The sequence below is a fragment of the Typopeltis vanoorti genome, chromosome 5 (genome assembly GCF_054136105.1).
Source record: "Typopeltis vanoorti isolate ZY-2024b chromosome 5, IOZ_Tvanoo_1.0, whole genome shotgun sequence".
NCBI lineage: Eukaryota > Metazoa > Arthropoda > Arachnida > Uropygi > Thelyphonidae > Typopeltis > Typopeltis vanoorti.
This window is the reverse complement of record NC_143553.1, coordinates 28,519,921-28,544,685: the sequence shown is the minus strand read 5'-3', so window position 1 is coordinate 28,544,685 and position 24,765 is coordinate 28,519,921. Positions and strand designations below refer to the sequence as shown.

At 35.1% G+C, this 24,765-nt stretch overlaps 1 protein-coding gene across 2 annotated transcripts in view; it reads right to left on the bottom strand.

Annotated features, from left to right (window-relative positions):
* Nucleotides 1-24,765, bottom strand: part of Rrp5 (Ribosomal RNA Processing 5) — a 681,802-nt gene that overhangs the window by 22,726 nt on the left and 634,311 nt on the right. For both annotated transcript variants that reach the window (XM_090392300.1, XM_090392301.1), the window contains one exon: nucleotides 3,946-4,111. In XM_090392300.1, coding sequence (XP_090248426.1) covers nucleotides 3,946-4,111 — 166 coding nt within the window. The remainder of the gene's footprint in view (nucleotides 1-3,945; nucleotides 4,112-24,765) is intronic.

The window sequence follows — 24,765 nt, the reverse complement described above, 5'->3', positions numbered from 1 at the left end:
GCAGTGCTGAACACATCCACTGTCTTAGAAGTTTGCTAGAAGGGGCAAGAGATAAAATCCTTCCCTTGATCTGAAACTTCACAGATTTCTCAAAAGCTTTCGATTCAATCAATACATAAAGGATGTTCGAAATTTTCAGTTATTATGGCATACTCTTGAAAATAATCAAAGCAACAGCAGAATTACACAAAAACTATCATGCAAGGGTAATGGTTCAAGGAGGGATGACTGAGAGCTTTCCTCTGGAGTTCTTCAGGAAGACTCTTTGGCACATATCTTTTCATTACTACCCTTTCATCATAGTTGCTGTAAGTTGTCCAGGAGGCTTGGTACCTTTGGACGCCTTGTTTGAGACATTAGCTTCATGTTAACTGTGATTCATCTCTGGAGCTTCTTTTGTCTGAAGCACCAGCAATGTACCACATTGCTGATGCTTTAGACAAAGACAATGAGCAACCCACTCCTGCCCCTGCACCAGACTCTCATAAATCCACCTATTCTTCACCTAAAATCTAGAAAGCATTTCTGGTCCATGGACGAACTCTCTTCAGCTGCCCTGCCATCAACGCCTGACATGTGGCAAGAATACTGGTCCAACAATCTCCCAACAAATGGCTTCCTGGTAGAAGATCCCTGTGCTCTACAGCCTGGTTTTGCTCTTCCTAGGAAGATTTGGTCATCAATCAACAGGATCAGAACTAACCAGGGCAGATGTGGCTACCTACTACATAAATGGGGGCTGTTAGACCACTCTTATTGTGATTGTTCTCCCGTGGCTCAGATGATTTCTAATATTTTGAACGACTGCCCAAGGCACCAATTTCACGGTGGTGACCTACAGGACATCCACAAGGTGATGGATGAGGCCTTGGTTTGGCTTTCCAGACTGGATATTGACCTGTAGTTGTTCTGTATTCCTTTTGCCATAAGAATAAATAAATTACTACCCTTGAATATGTATTCAGACTCACTAGAAACGAGTATGGAATAATTCTTGAAGATTTGGCAGAACAAACCCACATGAGCAGTCTGTTTTGAAGATGATGTTGGATTGACTGACACATTCAGACTGCCCAAACCTACTTACATAATTTATGTAAAAATGCAGCACTGATTCAAGGCAGCAATAGCAGTAAAATTAAAGTCCTAAAGAACAGAATAGAAGGAAGTATTAGGCTAAAGGACCACATCTTGAAGAAGTAAATGATTTTCAGTTAGTTCCTACATTGATACTCAAACTGACACAGTGAAAATAAAACATAAAGCTCTTCATTTTCATCAAAGTTTAACTAATATCTGGAAATCCAATCTCATTACCACAAATACCAAAATTTGTCTGTACAAAACCACCAGTCAAGCCATGTTTACATATAGTTCCCAGACATAGGACATCACTACTCAATGAGCAGTTAATGTCATCAATAGCTTTGGGACAACATAATTTCGAACATTACTATGATATACATGGCAAGATCACATTCCCAATACTGTCATTCTTGAAGAAAGCCAGCAAAGACCTCTAACAGACACACACAAAATCAACTGAGATGGTTGGGACACCAGCTTAGAAATCCACCTTCACATACATTTAGTGTTCGTGCTCTCTACAGGCCAATTAATGGACACAGAGGGAGAGGAAGACCAAGGAAACAGTTTGGGCAGTATATAATCAATCTTCTTTTTGAAGATGAGGCTCATGAATCATCTGACATTTACTAATTGGCACAAAAGAGAGAAATATGGCTCACTTTCATCTAATAGACTTTAACTCCATGAGTTTTTTTTTTGCTATAGGAATATTTCTGTATATAATTCCCTATTCATACATGAATAAATGATGATTTAATTAAATAAGTTATTTCATTATAAATTGTTATAAAGTCTACTTTTTATGAAACAAGCAGAATTTATAATACAGGTAACCCTCGTATAACGCGGGTACTTATACAAAACGGTCTACAAATTGTAGTATCCCTTGTTGAACGTGGTACTTATACAACACTGTTTCGATATAAGACAGTCTACAAACTGTAGTAACCCTTTATCTTTTCATATATTTTTCAACGCGCGAGTTAAAAATCAAATTTTATCTTCGTTAAATTTGCGTCTGCCCGTATTGCACATGTAGTTATAAGTAGCAAATTTATATTAAGGGAAATACCCTTTAGCACACATGTACGTCAATTGTTAACCGTATAAAGTGGTTATTGTTGAAAATTGTCTTCGTTTTCTGTCAGGAAAGCGTATTAAAAATCCCGTGTGTTAATCTCAAGATGAGCACTTTATTTTTTGGTGAGTTACATCAGGGCCTGTTTCATCATTAAGCGAACCTAGGCAATTGCTTAGGGGCGTTTATTTATTTTTATAAATATCCACATGTGTAGGTGTACGTGTGCTTGTGTGACAAAATATATATAGAGAGACAATATATAGGGGTGACTAAATTTTCTTTGCCTAGGGGCATCAGATACTCTCGAACCAGTCCTGAGTTACATACAATATGTAATGCTTTTTTTTTTATGTAAAAAATTTATTTTTATAGTAATGGCCACTTAGAGTGCTTTTGTGATATGTTTGAAAACGAAATTAGTGAATTAATTGACTGGGAAATAGATTTAAATTAGGAGGAACTGCTACAATTAATAGAAGACGTCGAACCAAATGGCGGGGAAAGTTCTGCCGAAGATTCTGGCTGTGACGAATCCGTTAAATAATTCAGTTTAAAGAAATTAGCAGAAGGATTGAACTTGGCAAGAAAGTTATTTTATGGATAATGATCTCTTAATGGAGCACTCTGGAAAATTCACGAGACAATTGGATATTTGTTTAGCTCCGTATTATGAACTTAAAAAATTGCAGCATAGTGGTAAGCAAAGTCTTATTACTGATTTCTTGATAACTAAATCAGCTTAAGTATGCAATGAGAATTATACAAATGATGTCCAAGAGATTTCAAGTGATGACGACGTCTGGCCACTCATAAATAAAGAGCATCTATGAAATGTTAGTTTCGAAGAGAGTGATGACGATTAAAATATGCACTTTATTTTATTTTGCCTAAAACATTCATGTATTATGTGCAATGAAGTTTATGTACAATTTATAATTTTTTCATAATTAAATACTATGTATTTGTTTCTTAGTTTATGTTTTCTTAACTTACATGAATTACCTGAATTAAATAAAAATATATTTTTGTTGGATATGTCATAGTTTATATAATCTTAAAAAAAAAAAAACGATTTCGGAACCTGAGCCTACTTTTTCTATGTGATCTGAGTTTCGCATAACGCGATTTATATAATGCGGCATTTTTGGGGAACCTAACATCTGCGTTATACGAGGGTTACCTGTATTTCCTAATTTCATGATGTTTTATACACTTAGGTGAGTTCATTTAATCATTCCTGTATCATGAATTACTACAGTGATTTTGGCTTTTCGCGTAAGCAACAATATAACACATTTTTCAAATAATGTTTGCCTAGATACAAATACTTCAAAACTTGATAGCCTGTCTAAAATTATAATTATGCTACAGTCTAATCTAAATAAATTTTATATCTAAGCAAGACTTTAGTAGCCAAAGGCATAAATTACATCAAACATCATGCTTGCTGAATACAAAAAAAAAAGAATATTTAACTAAAAAAATAATACTTATCATTAACTTCTTAACTTTAAAATCAAATTTTTTTTTCCCTATCAATTTTTGGAATTATCTGAATTTTAATTTTAATAAAGACTACAATATCCAAGACTTATTTAGAAATAATGTGTTATACATAAATATTTGTAGCAATTTCTAGTGGCAAGCAACAAAGGAAAATCAAATTTTATTATATGGAAAACAAATAATATAATTTTAAAATTAATTCCATCAATTTAAACAGTTTCACTGAAAAGCAATGTATCCAGTTGTGAAGAATATTGTAAATTATATACCTTAATGACTCAATATCACCCTCTTTCAGCATTAAATCAATATGCATCATCCATAGATCTGTCCGCTTAGGATAATTGCTTAAAATGCTCTCAAACATAGTTCGACCACATTCAGGATCACCATGTTTATATTCCATGTGAGCAAATCTTGATATGATTTCCACATCTGTTAAAACAAAAGCATAATCATATTGGGTACAGTTAATAGATTTGAGGAGAAAATGACTATTCAAAGCATCTGTAATAATCAAATAATAAATTTTTTAAAAAATGATGTATTCGGTATGTATTTTCTAACAGAATGAACCACATCGCTTGAAAGTTCAGGTAAGAAACTACAAAAAACAAATGTAAATTCCCATTTTTCCGCTCTTGTTATGTTCAATAGCTTGTCAAGGCCAAGTAACTTGGCTTCTCTAAAACCTAATTAATGATCTGAGGGGATTAATCCTATCTACACAGTGTAGTATTAATTAGAAGAAACACACATATAAACCACAGTGAAAATTATTTAATTGTAAATATTTCATCCTAAGTATCTTAGGACATCATCAGTACAGTATTTAAACAAAAATTAGGAATAACATACAGTTAGGGCGCATGATTACAATAGAATCTCATGAAAATGTGCATAACGTGCTAAAGTAGTACAAAAAAAAAAATAAAAAATAAAAAATAAAAAATAATACCCCCCCCCTTAATTATTTAACACAGTTTTATATGATAATTCCCCATACTTTAGGAATAGTAAGAACGTCATTGCGGTTTAGGTTTGGTCTGTGTAGTAGGGCTTCAGAACTTTCTTTGTATAAACGTTCATGTTTAAATATAGATCTATGTAAAAGCTTAGCCTTTCCCCAATGGATCCTATGGTTTGGATTTTCAATTCCGTGTTGAGAGAGGCCAGATTTCTGCGGTTTAAGAAGACGAATGTGGTCTTGATGTTCCGAGATGCGTTTCTGAACAGACCTACCTGTCTGTCCAAAGTAAGATAATTTGCATGAGCATGGAATCTCATAAACACCAGGTAACATCAAGGGTGAGAATTTGTCCTTAGGAGAAGGTAATAAGTTGTAAATTTGGTTGGTAGGTTTGTAAGTAGTGGCAAAATTGTATTTCTTCATAATTTTAGAAAGACGTTCTGAGATGCCTTTAACGTAAGGTATGGGAATCCTATGCACTTCTTCCTGTCTGGTTTGATGTATGCAGAAGTGACTGATGATTTTTTGAGTTGTTTTGGGATTATATCCATTTAGGATGGCTGTATTTTTGATAACTTCTAATTCCTGGTTTAAAGATTCTTCAGAGGAGCAGAATTTGTGTGCTCTGGAAACTAGTGATTTAATAATGCCAGATTTCTGAGATGGATGATGAGCAGAAGAATTGTGAATGTAGCGACCTGAGAATGTAGGCTTGCGAAAGACAGACGTGGCGATGGAACTGTCTTCTTTTCTTTGGATGTGTAAATCCAAAAAAGAGATACCCTGTGGAGATTCTTTTTCTAACGTAAAGTTGATGAGATGATGAAGAAGGTTAATTTTATCTAGAAACAGTTGTAAGTCAGGTTCGGGATGATTCCAGACTGCAAATACATCATCGACGTATCTTAGCCAAATTTTTGGTTTGGGTTCAAAAGTGAATATTTTTTCCTCAAGGTGTTCTAGAAACAAATTTGCTAGGTTTGGTGATAAAGGAGATCCCATTGCTGTTCCTTCCTCTTGCTTGTAAATTTGACCTTTCCAGGTGAAGTAACCTGATGCAATAACAAACTTGAACAATAGACTGAGTGGCCTATGTGAGGGCGGAGAAGGTTAGATAAGAATCTTGATAACTTGTACGTTGGACAGCCGATACAGTCTACGACAGGTCTAAGTGGAACATTAGTTTTGTGTAGCTTAGGTAAGCCATAAATTCTAGGAGGTCTTGCATGGTATGTCTTAAGTTTTTTGATTGTTTCTTCATCTAAGGAGGAAGTTTCATTAAGTAGCTTATTTAATTTTCTGAGTTGACGATTCGTAGGATCAAAATCCAATTTGGAGTAAGTATTACGATCTCGAAGAAGTAAATTAATTTTTCAGTCATATGAATTGGTATCAAGAACCACAGTGGTATTTCCTTTATCAGCTCTAGTAATGATTAAATTTTTGTTACGTTTTAAGGAAATAATGGCTTTCAATTCCGACGGTGGGATATTTAATTCTGAAGGTTTGGCATTGTAGATCACTTTAGCTACTTCGAAACGAAGTTCGTTGGCTTCAATACTGGAGAGATGCTTGATGTTTCTTTCTATATTATGTATAAAGTCTAAATATGGGAAACACTTTGGTGAAATCGCAAATTTATGGCCTCTTGCTAGAACATTTAATTCATATTTTTATACATAAGAGGAAGGAACAGCAATGGGATCTCCTTTATCACCAAACCTAGCAAATTTGTTTCTAGAACACCTTAAAGGAAAAAATATTCACTTTTGAACCCAAACCAAAAATTTGGCTAAGATACGTCGATGACATATTTGCAGTCTGGAATCATCCCGAACCTGAATTACAACTGTTTCTAGATAAAATTAACCTTCTTCATCATCTCATCAACTTTACGTTAGAAAAAGAATCTCCACAGGGTATCTCTTTTTTGGATTTACACATCCAAAGAAAAGAAGACGGTTCCATCGACACGTCCGTCTTTCGCAAGCCTACATTCTCAGGTCGCTACATTCACAATTCTTCTGCTCATCATCCATCTCAGAAATCTGGCATTATTAAATCACTAGTTTCCAGAGCACACAAATTCTGCTCCTCTGAAGAGTCTTTAAACCAGGAATTAGAAGTTATCAAAAATACAGCCATCCTAAATGGATATAATCCCAAAACAACTCAAAAAATCATCAGTCACTTCTGCATACATCAATCCAGACAGGAAGAAGTGCATAGGATTCCCATACCTTACGTTAAAGGCATCTCAGAACATCTTTCTAAAATTATGAAGAAATACAATTTTGCCACTACTTACAAACCTATCAACCAAATTTACAACTTATTACCTTCTCCTAAGGACAAATTCTCACCCTTGATGTTACCTGGTGTTTATGAGATTCCATGCTCATGCAGATTATCTTACTTTGGACAGACAGGTAGGTCTGTTCAGAAACGCATCTCGGAACATCAAGACCACATCCGTCTTCTTAACCGCAGAAATCTGGCCTCTCTCAACACGGAATTGAAAATCCAAACCATAGGATCCATTGGGGAAAGGCTAAACTTTTACATAGATCTTTATTTAAACATGAACGTTTATACAAAGAAAGTTCTGAAGCCCTACTACACAGACCAAACCTAAACCGCAACGACGTTCTTGCTATTCCTAAAGTATGGGAAATTATCATACAAAAGTGTGTTAAATAATTAAGGTTTTTTTTTTTTTTTTTTTGTACTACTTTAGCACGTTTTCATGAGATTCTATTGTAATCATGTGCCCTAACTGTATGTTATTCTTAATTTTTGTTTAAATACTGTACTGATGATGTCCTAAGATACTTAGGATGAAGTATTTACAATTAAATAATTTTCACTGTGGTTTATACGTGTGTTTCTTCTAATTATGAACGCACCACAGGTTTCGTTATTTAATAAACAGTGTAGTATGGCTGTCAATTGTAAGAGCTTTTCTGGCCAGTTTGCCTGTTCTGTGAGATTAAATACAGAAGCCTGACAAAGGTTCTTCAGATCTTAGGTGGGATCTGAATTCAGGTCTTTCGACCCAAAGGACATTGTAAAAATTGACTGCCTTAAACTGGCTCTTAAAATCATAACTCCAAATTTGTTCTGAAGCTCCAGGAGTCATTACAATATACCTTCAATTATCCAGACTAACAGAGGGGAGGAAATGCATGGATTACAGAAAATATGAATCATCTGAATGCAATATTGTGGGTTTTAGAAATATATCAACTCATTTTAACTATACTGGCTCTTGCTATATATTCATAACATTATTTAATCAGATAATCTGTATTTTTTGCTTGTTTTTGAGATTCCTGAGATGTTTAATAATGTTAATACGAAATAACTTGACTTCTGAACCAGAGATTCCTTCTGCTCTTTTTTAATTGAATCATTGAAGTAGGACTATATCTGAATCTTGATTTGGACTTAGATATCTAGGAGATAGCTGACTTGCACCAGGATGCATTCTCGTTTATGAACCATATTCTGTGTATATATTTATACTGAATACTTTAATGATTCAAATAGTAAATTAAAAAAATCAGAAGATAATGTATAAACTGAATAATTTGCACCCAGATAATCAAGAGTACACTGTATATCAATGATTACAGAAAAATCAATCCCTGTAACTTTAAAGCCAAAGAGCCCAAAGATCATAAACCTCAACCTAAATGAATACATAAAATTTCAGAAATTCTGTTCATTTGCTTTTTTGTTTTAAATATAAATGTAACAATGAATATCATATTTGTTTAACCTTCAACTGGAAGAAATGGTCAAGAGCCTATCCCAGAAAACAAGAGAATAACTGCAAATGAACAAAATTATATAAAATATTAAGAAAACTAAAGAGTATATATGACTGAAAATCTACATAAAAACTGTGCAATGCAGATAAATTTAAGTAAAAGCAAAACAATAACAAAGAACTTAACTTAGAAGTGGAAGGAAATAAAATGGAACTGGTTATATTAGGAAGAAACCATCAAAAAAGTATATAGCTCAATGGTACTCTTTCTCAAGTCTCTGCACGAAAATTGAGAAAAATAAATAAAACAGCATGGACTGAAATGAAAACCAATCAGGAGATCATAAAACAATTACACTACCATCAATATTAACAAGAATCAATGAAGAAACAGTTACAGTGGTATGGATATGTGCACAGAATGCCTACTAAAGGGACTCATCAAATTCTCCAAAATGGAAGAGTAGAAAGAAATATAACACCGAAAAGACCCAGAGAGAACTCAACAGAAAACTCTTAGAGAAATTTAAATAACATGGCTGCAGATATATTGGACTGGAAAGTTCATGGTATCCTCAATCTGTCTTAGGCAGAAAGGAAGGATGATGATTATTCTTGGTTCTGTGTTTAATATTTCTAGACTCAATGTGATTCACTGAAAACATATACATGAAAAGGGAATCCTGAAATACTTGCATTGTAATACATGCTAATTAATGATAACATGAATTTTGGGAATCTAGATGAAGGCAATATTCAGTTATAACTTTTGCATATAAATGCTTTTTTTTATTATGAAACATTAAAAATGTGACTTAAAGAATAACTTCCTCTCTTTTAGACTGACTGATTAAAATATGGATGACAGTTAATGCAGAGCCACACAGTACTCGAACAGGAATGTTAACACTCCTGAATAGGAAAGTGTGTATTAGATGACTATAGCCTAAATAGAACTGAGTAAAAACTCCTCACTGCGATCCCTATGACTGGACTGTCACAGGAGAGCAGCATTGGATGTTGTTGGTATACTAAATCTCTCAGTGCCTTAAGAGAGTTTCTTGATCTACTGATATTAAAGTGGCAAAGGTGGTTCATTTGATTTGACGTAAAGACTATGAATAGGTGATGTATAAGCACCCTTGGTAGTATTTTAACCTTATATAATTTAATGCATACAGCTCAGTGATATAACTGATACATTCTGGTAAGATCTATGTATAGAAAGGCTTAGGTGGCGTCGATAATTCACAATAATGTTTTATGGTATAAACACCAAGAGAGAAAAATATATTTATTAAATTCATTAATATTTTACTGGTTTTCTAACAAACAAATTCAGATCTGAGAGGTAGCTAATCACTTCCCAGGTCAGAATAATTAGTACTATCATCATCTGCTCCTTATAAGAATTACAAGTGTAAAACAGGATCCTGCAATTATCCAACCTTCAATTAACAATCCTTGAAAGGGTTAGTATGTCAAATAACTTAGGGTATGGCACCATGTAACTGAACCTTCAGTTATCTTGCCAACAAACTGTTCTTCCACTGTGGCCAGATAACTGAGGGATTAATAAATAAGTGAAAGAGTATGTGTAATACCTGAGAAGTGTTGCAAAAAAAAGAGCAGTTGGTTGGATGGTTTTATAGTTTATTGGCACAAAAACAACAAAGGTCATACTGCACTATAGTAAAGGTTACAGCTATACATAAACAGCCATACAAAAATTGTCAACAATATTCATATACAAAAACTATGTAGCAAGTAGAATGGACAATTATAAGAATCTTAAAGTGCCATGACATCAGAAACTAAAATGAAAAAATATTAGCAGTGCACGGAAAATGGAATGTTTGAAGAAAGCAGTTGTCAGATACCCAGAATCAAGAGATAAATTAGGTTAGAGTTAAATAGATGAGTCACAACATTAAAAAAAATTTTGGATGGGGATGTTATAGAAGGAATACAAGGAGAAATGTAAACAGCTCAGATCAATGGCAAGAAAGGTAACTAGTGTTAAGGAGGCAAAATAAATTAAAAGGAAATTAACCAAGCAAACTAAAGGAAATGCCAGGGAATAATTCCTATGCCTTTATACTGTTATTCATAAAAAACAACAATACATAAATATCAAACAAGATGCTTTCCTTAGTAGACATAAGGGCCTAAAATATAGTTCCTAAAGCAAATGAAGAGGCAATACACAAACATTATACTTATTTAGAGCCAAAAATATACAACCCACTACCTTTAACAATAAGAAATGAAACTAACCCAAACAAATACAAAACTCGAATGAAATAATATTTATTTTTACACAGAAATGAGGAAACTCTGCTCAAAATAATAACATAAATAATTGTTTTTGCATATTGGTATTAAAAAGATCCTGTTTCAGGTGTAAAATGCAAAAAATTTAAAGTAAAGACTATTTAACTACTTTGTTCTTAATTAATGTTATGCAACTTCCTCTGATTCCCCCCCCCCCCCAAGTCCTGCTATGCTGCCTCACCGTGGCAGGGGATGGCCCTGGGCAGAATGGGTGAAGCACATCAGGAGTATCATTACTCCTTGTAGGGCCTCCCAAGGAGTAAAGGCCATCCCACCATGCTCAGCTAAATGCTAGCAGGCAAAGAACAGAAGAGGAGATTGGCACCATCTGTCTTAAATTACTGCCCATTAGACATTCATGGAGAAGGACTTAACACAGTACACCATGCCGGCTCGGACGTCGCCCAGTTCAACAAGGTCCTCTTTGCCATTTGGTAGCAGTTCCAGGGGTGGCAATGAGAAGTTAGCGACTGGCACTACCATCACCACTATCACTGACAAAAAAAAATGAGAAAACTGGATCCAGATTCAGACTCCGCAATCATTTAATGACCGGAACTTGGAATATTAGAACTTTACTACAATCAGGTCAACTCAAATTACTACAGCACGAACTAAAAAGATATGAATGGACTGTTATGGGACATTGTGAAATTTGATGGCCCAAAACAGGAGAGCTAACAACAGATGAAGGACATTTGCTTCATTACTCTGGATGTGACTCCAGTGGTAAAGAAGGTGTCGAGTTTTTGATACACAAATAATTACAAAATTCTGTCATGGAATTCAATTCTATCAATAGCAGAATGCTCTAGTCTGCCTAAGAGGGAAACCACTCAATATCACCATCATACAGGTCTGTGCCCCAACCACAGGCCGTGAGGACGCTGAAGTAGAGGAGTTTTATAGTCAACTTAATGCAACAATCATGGGAGCAAACAGAAAAGACCTTTTGATTGTACAGGGCGATTGGAATGCCAAAATTGGAACAGACATCAGCAAGGATTATCTCCCATTTGTCAGACCATATATCTATGCAGAGACAAACGAAAGAGGTTTTGAACTGATCAATTTTGCCTCACAAAATGATCTCACCACACTCTAATTCCCCATAAGCATTCCAGAAGATGGACATGGACTTCCCCTGATGGTAAACACAACCAAATTGACTTTATCCTTGTAAGCACAAGATTTAAAAACTCCATTAACCTCACAAGAACCAGATCATTTCCTGGAGCCAACATTGACAGCGACCACAACATGGTCATCACAGCTGTGAATATGAAAGTGAGAGAAATATTATCTACAAAATCAACTCATAAAAGATATAATACAGAAAAATTAAAAGATCCCCAAATAAATATACTATATAAATACAAATTAAAACAAATTTTTGATACAAGCTTCAAGATATATAATAATAATATCGAATCTAAAACCAAATACTTCTCACAAAAGATAATTAAGACAGCTGAAAAAATCCTTGGGCACAAAAGGAAAATAAATAAACCATGGATAACTAAAAATATTTTGGACCTATGCGACGAAAGAAGATATTTGAAATCTCATATTAATAGCAGTAATAACAGAGAACAGTATAAAAATATTACTAAGATTATTAAAAAAGAAATCAAACATGCTAGAAACTTATGGATATCAAATGAATGCAAAAATATAGAAGGGGACTTAAATAAAAATAATTCTAAAAGTGCTTTCCAAATTATCAATACATTAACCAAACTTTTTACTGCAATTAATTGGAGCATAGAAGATGAAGATGGAACTCCTATCAGAAAATAGTTGATAGATGGAAATATTATGCAACCAAGCTTTTTCAAAAGGACCCTCAACTGATTGACGATATTTAGGATGGAATGTTGCCAGGAGGTTTGGAGGAAGGAGATTACCCAATATTAAAAGAAGAAGTCATTGCAGCAGTTAGCTCCTCAAAAATAGGAAAATCACCAGGAATTGATGGTGTTACAATGGAATTGATATGCGAAGGAGGTGATATCATCATAGACACCTTGCTAAATTTATTTCAGGACGTATGGAACACAGAGACTTGGCCTTCTGATTGGCGGACTTCTGTCCTAGTACCTATTCCTAAAAAGGGAAACAGCAATAAATGTAGCAACCATAGAACAATAAGCCTTATTAGTCATCCAAGCAAAATTTTGTTAAAAATGCTATTGTCAAGAATTGAAAAGAAAATAGAAAGCAGACTATCAGATGAACAAGCAGGTTTCCGGAAGTCCAGAAGTACAATCGACCATATTTTTACAATACACATACTAGGCGAAAAATACATAGAACATAACAAAATAATCTGTCATCACAACTTTTTTGACACTCAAAAAGCTTTTGACTCAATATAGCATGAGGCATTATGGAAAATTTTAGAACATTATGGTATCGACAACAAAATCATTAGGATTATTAAATCTCTTTATTCCTCATCTGATATGAGAATTGAAATTAAAAATTACAGCAGTGAACCGTTCCAGGCAGAGCAGGGATGCATCTTGTCCCCCTCTTCTTTTTAATTGTTTTCTGGAATATGTCATAGATGAAGCTCTTCATGAATATGACACTGGAATAGTAGTTGGCGGACTAAGAATAAATAACTTACGTTTTGCAGATTATATCGATCTCCTGGCAGAAAGTGAAGAAGAATTACAAGAGATAACCAGCTGCGTTTTCGGAACATAAAATATGGATTATACACAAACCTACAAAAAAAAAACAGTCATCACAGATGAAATGGTTCTGAAACGTGCAGAGGGCTAATGGCATTCCAAAACAAGCACAAGAAGGAATCGTTCCACGACCAATCCGGCCGACCTTGATTAAAATGGACTGATAACATCAAAAAATGGACAAATTTCTCCCTTTCTCAACTGACATCAAGAACAAGAGACCGAGATGATTGGAGGAGGCTAACAAAGAATATCACCTACCAGCCATGAATGACCCAACGGTCCATTTAGGACTACGTGAGAGAAGAAGATATTATATGAATTTACATAGTCAAGGAATTATCATTATTAGTATTAGTGTGTTGGATCATGAATGAGATCTGTTGTCACTAGACAGACTTTCATTCAGGATCTAACAAGAACAGAGCCGAAATCAAAAGATACCTGTACTGCTGGTGCAAATTGTACTATAAATAAAAAGGAGGAAGGGGGGGGGGCGAGTAAAGTGTATCATGTAAATATTAAATGAGTGAATATCTGTTTACCCAAAGACGGAAAAACACTGTAGGTATGTGATATGTCAAGGAAAAGGGATATATGAATTTGTAGTGAGGCGACATATTTGATGACCAACCCAAGAATAGGCCGTGTGAAACAGTGCATACTTCAGTGGTGACTAAGGGCCCTGATGTCATGACCTTGGCAAACTCATTTCGCGAACCTTACAAGCAAGATTCGCGAAAAGAGACAATTGTGGACAATTCTCTGGGAGGAGCTCTTTCACGCATTCAAGAGAACGTCATCGAAACGACCGTGACTGAAAGTTGCAGTACAATAGGAGTTGGTGGTCGGAAAAAAAGAGGAGAGTAGAGGGAACATGAAGCAGGAAGGAGAAAAAAAAAAAAAAAAAAAGGGGGGGGGGATGTGATCGAAGCACAGAGGACAGCAAGCATCGGCCGTAGAACAAAGGGGTGCCAGTGCAGACAGTAGGATGAAGTTCGACGAAAACCTCTAAGTGCAGACCAATGAAGAAGCTCGGGACTAAGTGGAACCTCAACCGCAATGTCCTTCTAGAAGGGTTCATAAGTCTTGGAGATGCATGGTGAAAAATTCCGACTGACAGCAAAGTTCCAGTGTGCATTGATCCAAAAGGGAGAGTGCTCCACAAAGTGAGTAAAATCCAACCAGGGTTTGCACGTGATTCACATGTGGTGACGAAGTGTGACTATATGCTGCATCAAATGGTAATGTAAAACTTTGCTATATCTAAAATATGTTAAATGTAAGGGGGAAGCAGCTAGGACCTTTTTTTAGCAAAGGAAGTTGAGACTATTTGTTGGCATTGGAACTTAAAGAGACCTTGGACTGGTAGTCCGAAGCCCCATGTCATATGATATTCACATCATACATATATGTGTCACTTTAGCGATCTCCCCAGAGACCCATGTTCAGATAATTAATAGTATATGCTTATATCTATAACATTCTTAGAAAATAGCAATCTTGTCCTGTTTGAAATTGTCATGTATTACCATGTAGAGCATTTAAAGTTTGAAATAACAATTAACTGATTGAATGATTTATGTTCTATGTGTCCTAATCTTGTAAAAATTAAACTTTGTGTTTCTTGTTAAATCGGTCACTGAATTGTGTTTGAGAACGACATTGCCACTCACCAACACACAAACTGCGATAAAAGGGGAAGAGTATCTAAATAAAATTTGATAAGGCTTGGAGAGGGCACGACTGCAAAATCCCTGAATCCGTACACCGTTCTACCTGACTTGGGTGAAATAAGATAAATGTTGGATTCAGGAAGGGCCTGCGACATTCAAGGGTTGACTCTAACTGGCGCAGAACAAAGAAATTTGTTAGAGTTCGTGATCTGAGCGAGCTTTAGATCCCAAGTCATAGGAAAGCACGCTAACAGGCCATATACAAGGTTCAGAACAAATATTCCGCAAAGTGGCGACGTAACAAGTGATTTGCTCCATCCATAAAGTCCAAGGACTAATTTTTGTGTGTTAGAGATTGCCTAAATATCTATCAAATCTCTCCCTTGAACACATTCAGTAAAGACACAATATCCAATAGTAGCTCATTCTTACACATTCATGCACTTACTCAGATACCAAGGATGATCCAAAGTTTCATTTCCACCAACCCAAGAGATCACTCACCAACATGTATGATCCTATCATAACTCCTCTCCGCCATCTATTTCTGAAACCGTACTCCCTTAACCTGTCCTGATATGCACATAGGCCAGATATTTAAAGTGACAGGCAAATTCGAAAAGGAATTTGCTTCATCATGATACTGTATGAATATGTGCTAAGTGCATAGGAGAAAAATGGGGAAGAATATGAAACTGGTGACATGGATAAGAGGATGTTATTTAATTTGAACATAAATGATACAGGAAATGGATTGCAGAGAAATATCCAGTCCTCTGCTATATAATGTAAACATGACGAGAGCAAGTCTGTAATGGTGATTTAAAGATCTTGCAAGCTAATTTAAATAGACTCAGCATGGGTAATGGTTGTCACTATAATGTGACAAACTGAAGTTATGCAGTGTTAGAAATTCTGAAGCTAGGAATGTGAGGTTATTAGAGGATGTGCAGTTGAATTCTGAGGACATTCTCTAAAACTGTTGATACAAAAACAGAGAAGCAGATTATTATTCCTTTTCATAAAGGCATTGATGGTCATATCTGGATTACTGTACACAGATTTGATTGTTTGGTTTTCTTGGGGGATGTTAAACATTGGAGAGGATCCAGAGGCAAGTAACAAAAAACGATGATTGATCCGTGGAGTACTTCCTATGAGGATAGATTGAATTATTGTTGTAATGTCAGAAAGTTAGTTGATACGCAGAAAAGAGGAGATATGATAGAAACATTTTTTATTTATTTTTATTTTTTTTAAAGTGAGTTAAGGTGTTGAAGAGACTGCTAGTGACTTCACACACAAGCTTTGTTTGATTACACTTGGATAAAAGATGAAATCAAGAATATAATTTCTTGATATCTTTAATTTATAGTATAATCAAGTGAAAAAACTTTCAACATCTATCTCTAATCCAGAATATTTTAGTAATAAGGTGTGACACCTTTTGGCTACTTGTATATGGAAATAATTACTTCAACTTTGGTATTATTTCAGGGTCTTGCTCGCACAGAAACTGGTCTGGGTAGTGGCCCTTCCCATAATGCCTAGCATTATACATGTCTATGCTATTTTTCTGGCGTAACGCACCGGAACGGTGTTCCGGTGCGTTACGCCAGAAAATAGGTGTTCCCGCACCTATTTTTTTTTTACAGTTTTTTCAAAAGTAATTTTTGAAATAATGTTCATGCATACATAACATATGCACACGCCATTAGCATCTATGTTTGTGGCTGTATGAAAGTGTGATTGACAACATGTGAAAGATTTTCAGTAAAACAAATATTTATCTAAAAAATATCTTTATTGAATTGACATAAATATAACGTCATTATTTTCATATCCTTTCAGCATTTTTTTTTTACTTTTTAGTGTAAAAGTCTGACCCCAAGATTGAAAATGAAAAAAATTTCAAATTACTTCTCAACCACTGGTCCCATTAATAAAAATGCCCAGAATAATAACAGACATGACATCAAAAAATATGGAAATAATGGTGTCAGTTGATGTTTTCGAATCATCTCAAGCTAATCTTGAGGAGCAAGGCCAAACTGAAAATGACTGGCCGAATTGCTGGACATTAGATCAAAAAAATGGTTTTTGCTCGAAAAATGAATGGATGTATATTTGCAAAAAAGAAACTTGGCTGTACACCTTGCAGAAAAGTTAGAACTCTTGGAATTGAAACAAAGATGGGAATGAAAATTTCCAAAGAATGGGCCAACAATGAGATTACATATTCTGGCAAAGATAGGAAGCTACAGATGAGCTCACTTCGAAAAAAAATGTTCGATCACAGAGAATCTGCTGCACACAAAGCAGCGTTAAAAATTGTTTCTGAAGCAGAAAAAAAAAGACCTCGTGAAAAAGAAATAACCGCAAAATTTTTTCAAACTGCATATAAAGTAGCAAAGGAAAACCCATCATTCCATAATTTTGAAAGTGAAATTGATCTGCAAGAACTGAACAGAATTGAAATGAGTCGTATTCTTCATTCAACAAATGCATGTATTAATATTGTGAATCATGTAAGTGAAGAAATGAGTAAAAATGTGTTGAAAGAAATCGTTTAATCCACAAATATAATTTCATTGATAATTGATGAATCAACAACAATAAGCAATAAAACCACTCTCACAGTGTATATTCGATGCTGTATCGAAGGTGTTGGAATTAATTCACCGATAAATTTATTTTTGGACTTGATCAAACTTGAAAATGTAACGGCAAAAATTGTATTCGATTCCTTACTCCAATGTCTTAACTAATATGGGATGACAGAAGATTATTTAAAAAATATTTAGTTTCACTAGCATGCAATGGCACTGCTGTAATGTTAGGGTATAAAAGTGGAGTGAAAAAATTGCTGTCAGAAAATTTCCTTCTATTAGTTTGGCATTGTGCTAATCACAGACTAGAATTTTCAGTAAGTGATGCTGTAAAGGAAATTTCAATAATCAATAGATTCAAATCATTTATTGATAAACTTTATGTCCTATACCATGCTTTGCCAAAAAAACAGTAGAGTTGCATTTATGTGCAGAATCACTAGAGGTTGAGCTGCTGAAAATTGGAAGAATTTTAAGTACTCGATGGGTGTCATCTAGTTTCCATTCAGTTTTGGCTGGGTGGGATAATTTTGAATCTCTAGTGCATCATTTTGAAGATGCGATGCATGATCTTAGGAGAGATAAAAATGATAAATGTACTTATGATGGCTTAAGAAGAAAAATAACATCTACAGACTTTTTATTGGATCTAGGATTGATGTGTGACGCTCTTCAAGAATTGTCTGAATTAAGTTTGGACCTGCAAGACAGTGACATGAACCTTCACAAGGCAAATCAAAAAATAAATGCACTTGTACAAGTTTTTGAAGAAAAGAATTTTGGACCCTATTATAGATGTGCTGTATGCGTCACGAAAAAGCTCCAAAAAAAACCCCCTCCTATTGACCCAAAAACATTTTATACCAAATTGAAAGAGTCAACTGAAAAAAGGTTGCTTGATAGCGAAGATGTTGAGCTAGCGCACTTTGGGCTCGCGTGCTTGACCAAAAACACTGGCCTGAAGATATTGATGCTCAGCTAGCATTTGGAAAGGCGGAAATTAGAAATTTGTCAATCAGACTGCAACTAAATGAAAGAGAAATGATTCGTGGATTCCATGAATACATTCTCAGTAAGACATACCCAGAAAAACTGTTGCATTTGGTACATGCTCTGAACCATTCCCATTTCATCAAGTGAATGCGAACAAGGATTTTCGCAGATGAATTTAATTATCACCCCAAGAAGAGCTTCATTGAAGACTAAAACAGTTTCGGCACTTTTATTCATCAAACTCGTTGGACCACCTTTAAGACTTTTCGATCCTTCAAAGTATGTTGATCTGTGGTTACTTAGAGGACGACATTCGGCCTTAGATACTAAGAGCAAAGAAAGGAGTCAAGACAATTTGTTCGACGAGATTGGACAAAAGTTTGGAAAACACTATGAACTTCTCTTAAATTATATAATGTTTTTACAATCAGACTGCAACTAAATGAATGTGCAGAATCCCAAATATAAAAGCAAAATTTACTTTTGCTTTTATATTTGGTCTTTGGTTGTATATTTTAATTTGTTTGTTTAATATTACATTTGATCATGTCTAAAATAACAAATACTGAAGATAAATTATATTTAATTCATTTATGCGACTCCATGACAGCAACAGCTGCTTTATATTTCATTTAAATTAAGATTTGAATATCATTTTCTTTAATAAAAAAGCTTAACAAGATGTGAGTTCCGGCACCTTTTTTTCTAGAAAAAAGCACGGTCTATAAGAATAAGTGTGTTGCATTACGGGATACTAAGGCAATTGATGTGAAGTCAAATAGCTTCTTCAAAGGATATATACCCTGTAAATATCCTTTGAAGATACACATCAGGAATATGATGACCAATATTATATTAATCCTTGTGTGGTGGTGCAATTCAACAAGGATCCCTGAGGTCCCCAAAATCAGGCAACTAACAAATAAAATTAAAGCTTTTAAATTAAATTAAAATTATGCTGAAATAAACAAATGACCTTCATTTATCAATGTTTTACCTTTGCTTTACTGCTTAATGTGATTGTTATCATTGACACCTCAAAGTAGAGCAGGAGAGCACTCCACTCTACTTCACTATACACATCATCTCTCCTACTACTTAATTCTCCACCTACATACAACAACAACACTACTATTGAATGCCACCAATGCCTATCATTGTGTTAGATTCTTGTCCTGATTAGAGGAATCTTTATATGGACTTGAAACTGAGTTAATCAATTATACTGAGGTAGCAGCATTTTTTCTCCTAGAAAAACAAGAGCTTCTAGCAGTAAAAATGCTGCTACCTCAGTATAATTGATAAACTCAGCTTCAAGTCCATATAAAGATTCCTCTAATCAGGACAAGAATCTAACACAGGTCCTTTACAATTGAAGGGTGCATGTTCTGTTGTACTTCCAATTGTGCTATGGAAGCACTTGTTTAATGACAATAGAAAGGAACTTATTGAAAGAAAGAAAATTTGATGACATAATTAAAAAAAATTTAAACTACAAAACAACTGTAAAAGCTAGAAAACATGACATTATTTAAAAGATTTAGTTATTGTGATAACCTCAAGGGTACAATTTGGTGAGTATGAGAGTGGCGAATTCAAGGTGCATGATGAAAAAAATGCAATATACACCTGTTATATTATTTGTAGACTGGTTCCTACTTTTTTTCTTTCTCTTCCTCCTGCTACTTCCACCAATGCTATCCGAGTATTTTGAGGATTTGGAGTGAACCCCCCCCCCCCCCCGACATATAAAGGGAGTCTCCTTTTTCCCAGGTGTTTGCCTTACCTTGATTGCTGATGATGTGATAAGCCCAGCAAGCCAGAATTGGATTTATCATCATCAAATTCCTGACATGTACCCTCAGGGGGTGAACAGGATGGTATGATAGTGCTACATGAAAAACTTATATTATTACTAGCTTAATATCAACAATTTTCCTCCAAATCAATCTGTTATCTGTCATGTTATCAGATCTTATATTTCTGTCTTCAAAGGCATGTTTTACTGTATCAATCCACCTATATCTTGGTCTTCCTCTGGGTCTTTTTCCTGCCAACATGGCAGAAACACTCGTTTTCTTAATCTCTCCTCTCCCATTTTGTTCAAGTGACAATATCACCTGAAATTAGCTCCGTTAACACATTCCTGGATGCTAACTTCTTTCCTAATATCCTCATTTTTAATATGATATTGCCATTGATACCATCTGTTCATGCCCTAATCTTTTTTCAGGACTTTCATTTTTGTGGTCTCTAGTCAAGTATTTTATTTATAACCCAGCTCTCAGATCCATGTGTTAAAACTGGTTTGAACACTGTCTTGTATACAGTTATTTAGTGTTTTGACTAATTTCTCTCTTTTCCATATAAATTTATTCAATTGACTTCCTACCATACCAGCTTTATTGATTCTGTTGTCTATTTCCCATATTTAATTTACCATCTTCACTAAAAATTGTGCCTAAGTAGCTGAAATGTTTTACATGTTCTATAGAATCTCCATTCACGATGCACTTGATATTTTCAAGGCACCTGCTTATTTTCATTGTCTTTGTCTTGTTATTGTTGATTTTAATACAATTATTTTTCAACAGTTCAATTTAGTCAGGGAATCTTGCAGACTTGTACTGGATTGATTTAAAAGTATAACATCATCTGCATAAAGTAAAGAGCTGACATTAACTTCACCAATTTTGATATCAGGTTTAATACCGCTTTCCTTCATAATATGATCCATATAGATAATGAATAACAGAGGGGATAATGTACTTCCTTGTCTGAAATCAGATTGAATATCAAACCATTTTCATGAACTTCCTTCAATTCTAACTGCTGACTTACAACTCAAATAAAGACTAAGTATTGCTTGATAAAATGCCCTAATGACACCATATAACTGTAGTGTTCTGAATAGCTTTTCTCTTGGCACCTTGTCATATGCCTTTTGCAGTTCTACAAAACTTAAAGACACATCTTTGTTATATTCCCACGATTTCTCAATTATCTGTCGTAAAGTGAAAATCTGATCCTGAGAGCCTCTATTTGGCCTGAATCCAGCTTGTTCTTTACCAAGCTTCAATTCTACAATTATTCTCAACCGTTTCTCAAGTATACGTGCATAAATCTTACCAGGAACACTCGGTAGGGAAATACCACTGTAATTCTCACATTCAGTTTATTTCCCTTTCTGTATATGAGTACTATGAGAGCTCTACTCCAATCATCTAGAATTCATCCCTCTCCAGGCCTTCTGAACTATGCAGTGCAGCCACTGCAAGACTTTTATACTTCCATACTTGAGCATCTCTGGTCGAATATCATCTATACCTGCTGCCTTTTGACATTTCAATATGGAACTTTCGATATGCTTTCCTATTTTCCATCACTGCTTCTTTAACTTCTTGTGTCCACCATGGAGTTCTGATTTTTATATCATTGCAGAAAAACTCACCACATGCCTATCTGGCTGAATCAATCAATGTTTTCTTCAGGGCTTGGCACTGAATCTCTGTTCTCAAACTCTTTCATTTTTTCCTTGAATAATGATTGTGTATTTCAGTTTACAGTTCACATCTGAGAGCTGCTCAACTTTTATTTGCTTTGAAACTTTCTTATACGTTCTTTTCAATATGAAATTCAATTTTATCCTGCTCAAGACTAAATGGTGATCACTTCCAAATTTAAATCCTCTGTATGCTCAAGTGTCCTGCACAATGAAAAAACATCACTATCAACAATAACACAGTCAATGAGCATTTCTTATTCCTCGCATTTCTCTCCATGTGAATTTGTGCACATTTTCATGTCGGAACATTTTGTCAGTAATAACCAATCCATGTCCTGAGCAGAAATCCCACAGGTATTTGCCATTATTATTAGATTTGCTCTTTTCTCCAAATTTTCCCAAAATATTTTTGTATGTCTGACAATCATTTCCTACTCTGCTATTTAGATCCCCAACGAGGACCAACGTTTCTTTTTTCATTGTGTCAGTTGCTTTCCCTAAAGCCTCAAAAAATTCCTCCACTTCTACCTTAGTAGAACCTTCTGTGGGACCATAGGCACAATTAAGTCTCATTGTCCAGTTCCCTATTTTGATATTTGACCATATCACTCTACTTGATATTGCCTGTCATTCAACAAGATTATTCTCTTATTTAGTGTTGCATACTATAGCTACTCGTTCTTTTCTTTGATTGTTATTGCCTGAAAATAACGCTTTGTATTTATTGCTTTAAGTTAGGGGTGCTTAAGGGTGAAAGCTGTATAACTGAGAGGAGACCTCCACATACCTTTAAAGGAATGCAGAGAACCGACCAGGGCTTCTGACCTAATGTCCAATCCTCACTTTCTCATGGTGCACCCTGTTGGGTATCTGGATGCTGAACGAACGAGGAATGGGCTGGCAATTTGGGATTTAGCCGACCAAATTGTACCCCTATTGGTTAAACCAAAATACAAAATGATGGTACAATATGACAAGATTTCATGCCTGCTGGGATGTCGCCCAGTTAAACAAGACCCCCGTTGTTTTCGCCAGAGAACCAGGACGAACAGCAACAAGTCAGCTACTGGAACAAATCTGAAAACACACCCCAACTCAACATCACCAGAGTTAAAGATCAGTACTATCAACATAAGAAGCATGAATGGCAAAGAAATGGAGCTAGCTGAGGAATTAGATAAGTACCATATCGAAATAATATGGGTGACTGAAACAAAAAATGGCGAGATCTTTCTGAGCAATAAATACAAAATGCTATATTCAGGCAGTGACAATCAAGGAAAAGATGGAGTAGCCATAGTATTCAAAACAAAATATGAGGCTAATCTTCTTGAATGGCAGGCAGTCTCAAGTAGAGTGATGTGGGCAAATATCAGAATGGGGAATGGAACAATGAGACTTATTAGTGCTTATGGTCCCACAGAAGGTTCTACTACGGTAGAAGTAGAGGAAATTTTTAATGCTTTAGAGAAAGCAGCTGATACAATGAAAAAGGAAAAGTTGGTCCTTGTTGGGGATCTAAATAGCAAAGTAGGAAATGATTGTCAGACATACAAAAATAGTTTGGGAAAATTTGGAGAAGAGAGCAAAGCTAATAATAATGGCAAATACTTGTTGAATTTCTGCTCAGGACATAGACTGGTTATTACTAACACCATGTTCCAAGATAAAAATGTGCACGAATTCACATGGAGAGAAGAGGCAAGGAATAAGAAAATTCTCATACACTATGTTATTGTTGATAGTGATGTTTTCTCCATCGTGCAGGACACCAGAGTGTAGACAGGATTTGAAATTTGAAGTGATCACTATTTAGTCTTGAGCAGGATAAAATTGAATTTCATATTGAAAAGAATAACATGTAAGAAAGTTTTAAAGCGAATAAAAGTTGAGCAGCTTTCAGATGTGAACTGTAGACTGAAATACAAAAAGATTATTGATGAAAATATGAAAGAGTTTGAGAACAGGAATCAAATCTTGGGGAAAACACTGATTGATTCAGCCAGAGACGCATGTGGTGAGGTTGTCTGCAAGGATAGCAAAAATCAGAACTCCCTGGTGGACACAGGAAGTTAAAGATGCAGTGAAGGAAAAGAAGAAAGCATATCAAAAGTTCCTGTCAAATAAGTCAGCTTGTGCTCTTAGAGAATACAGAGACAAATGTAAGAAAGCTAAACACTGTGTAAAACTAGCAAAACAAAAGTCATGGGAGGACTTTGGCAAGAACATAGAAAATAAATACCAAGAAAATGGTAAGATATTCTGGGGGTTGTTGAAGAAGCTTAGAAATGGAGGAAAGAGTGCTGTAAAAGGAGTTACAGATGATAAAGGTGACATGAAAAGGGGAGAAAAAGATATCGTTGAAGTATGGAGTAATTACTTCGAAAAATTGCTAAATGAAACAAGCAGTGATAGCACAGTGGTAAAAACACTCAACACGCATACAGTCAGGAATACATATCCATACTTGAAGTAGAAAAAGCCATCAAAGGCTTGAAATGTGGAAAGGTAGCAGGAGTAAATGATATTCA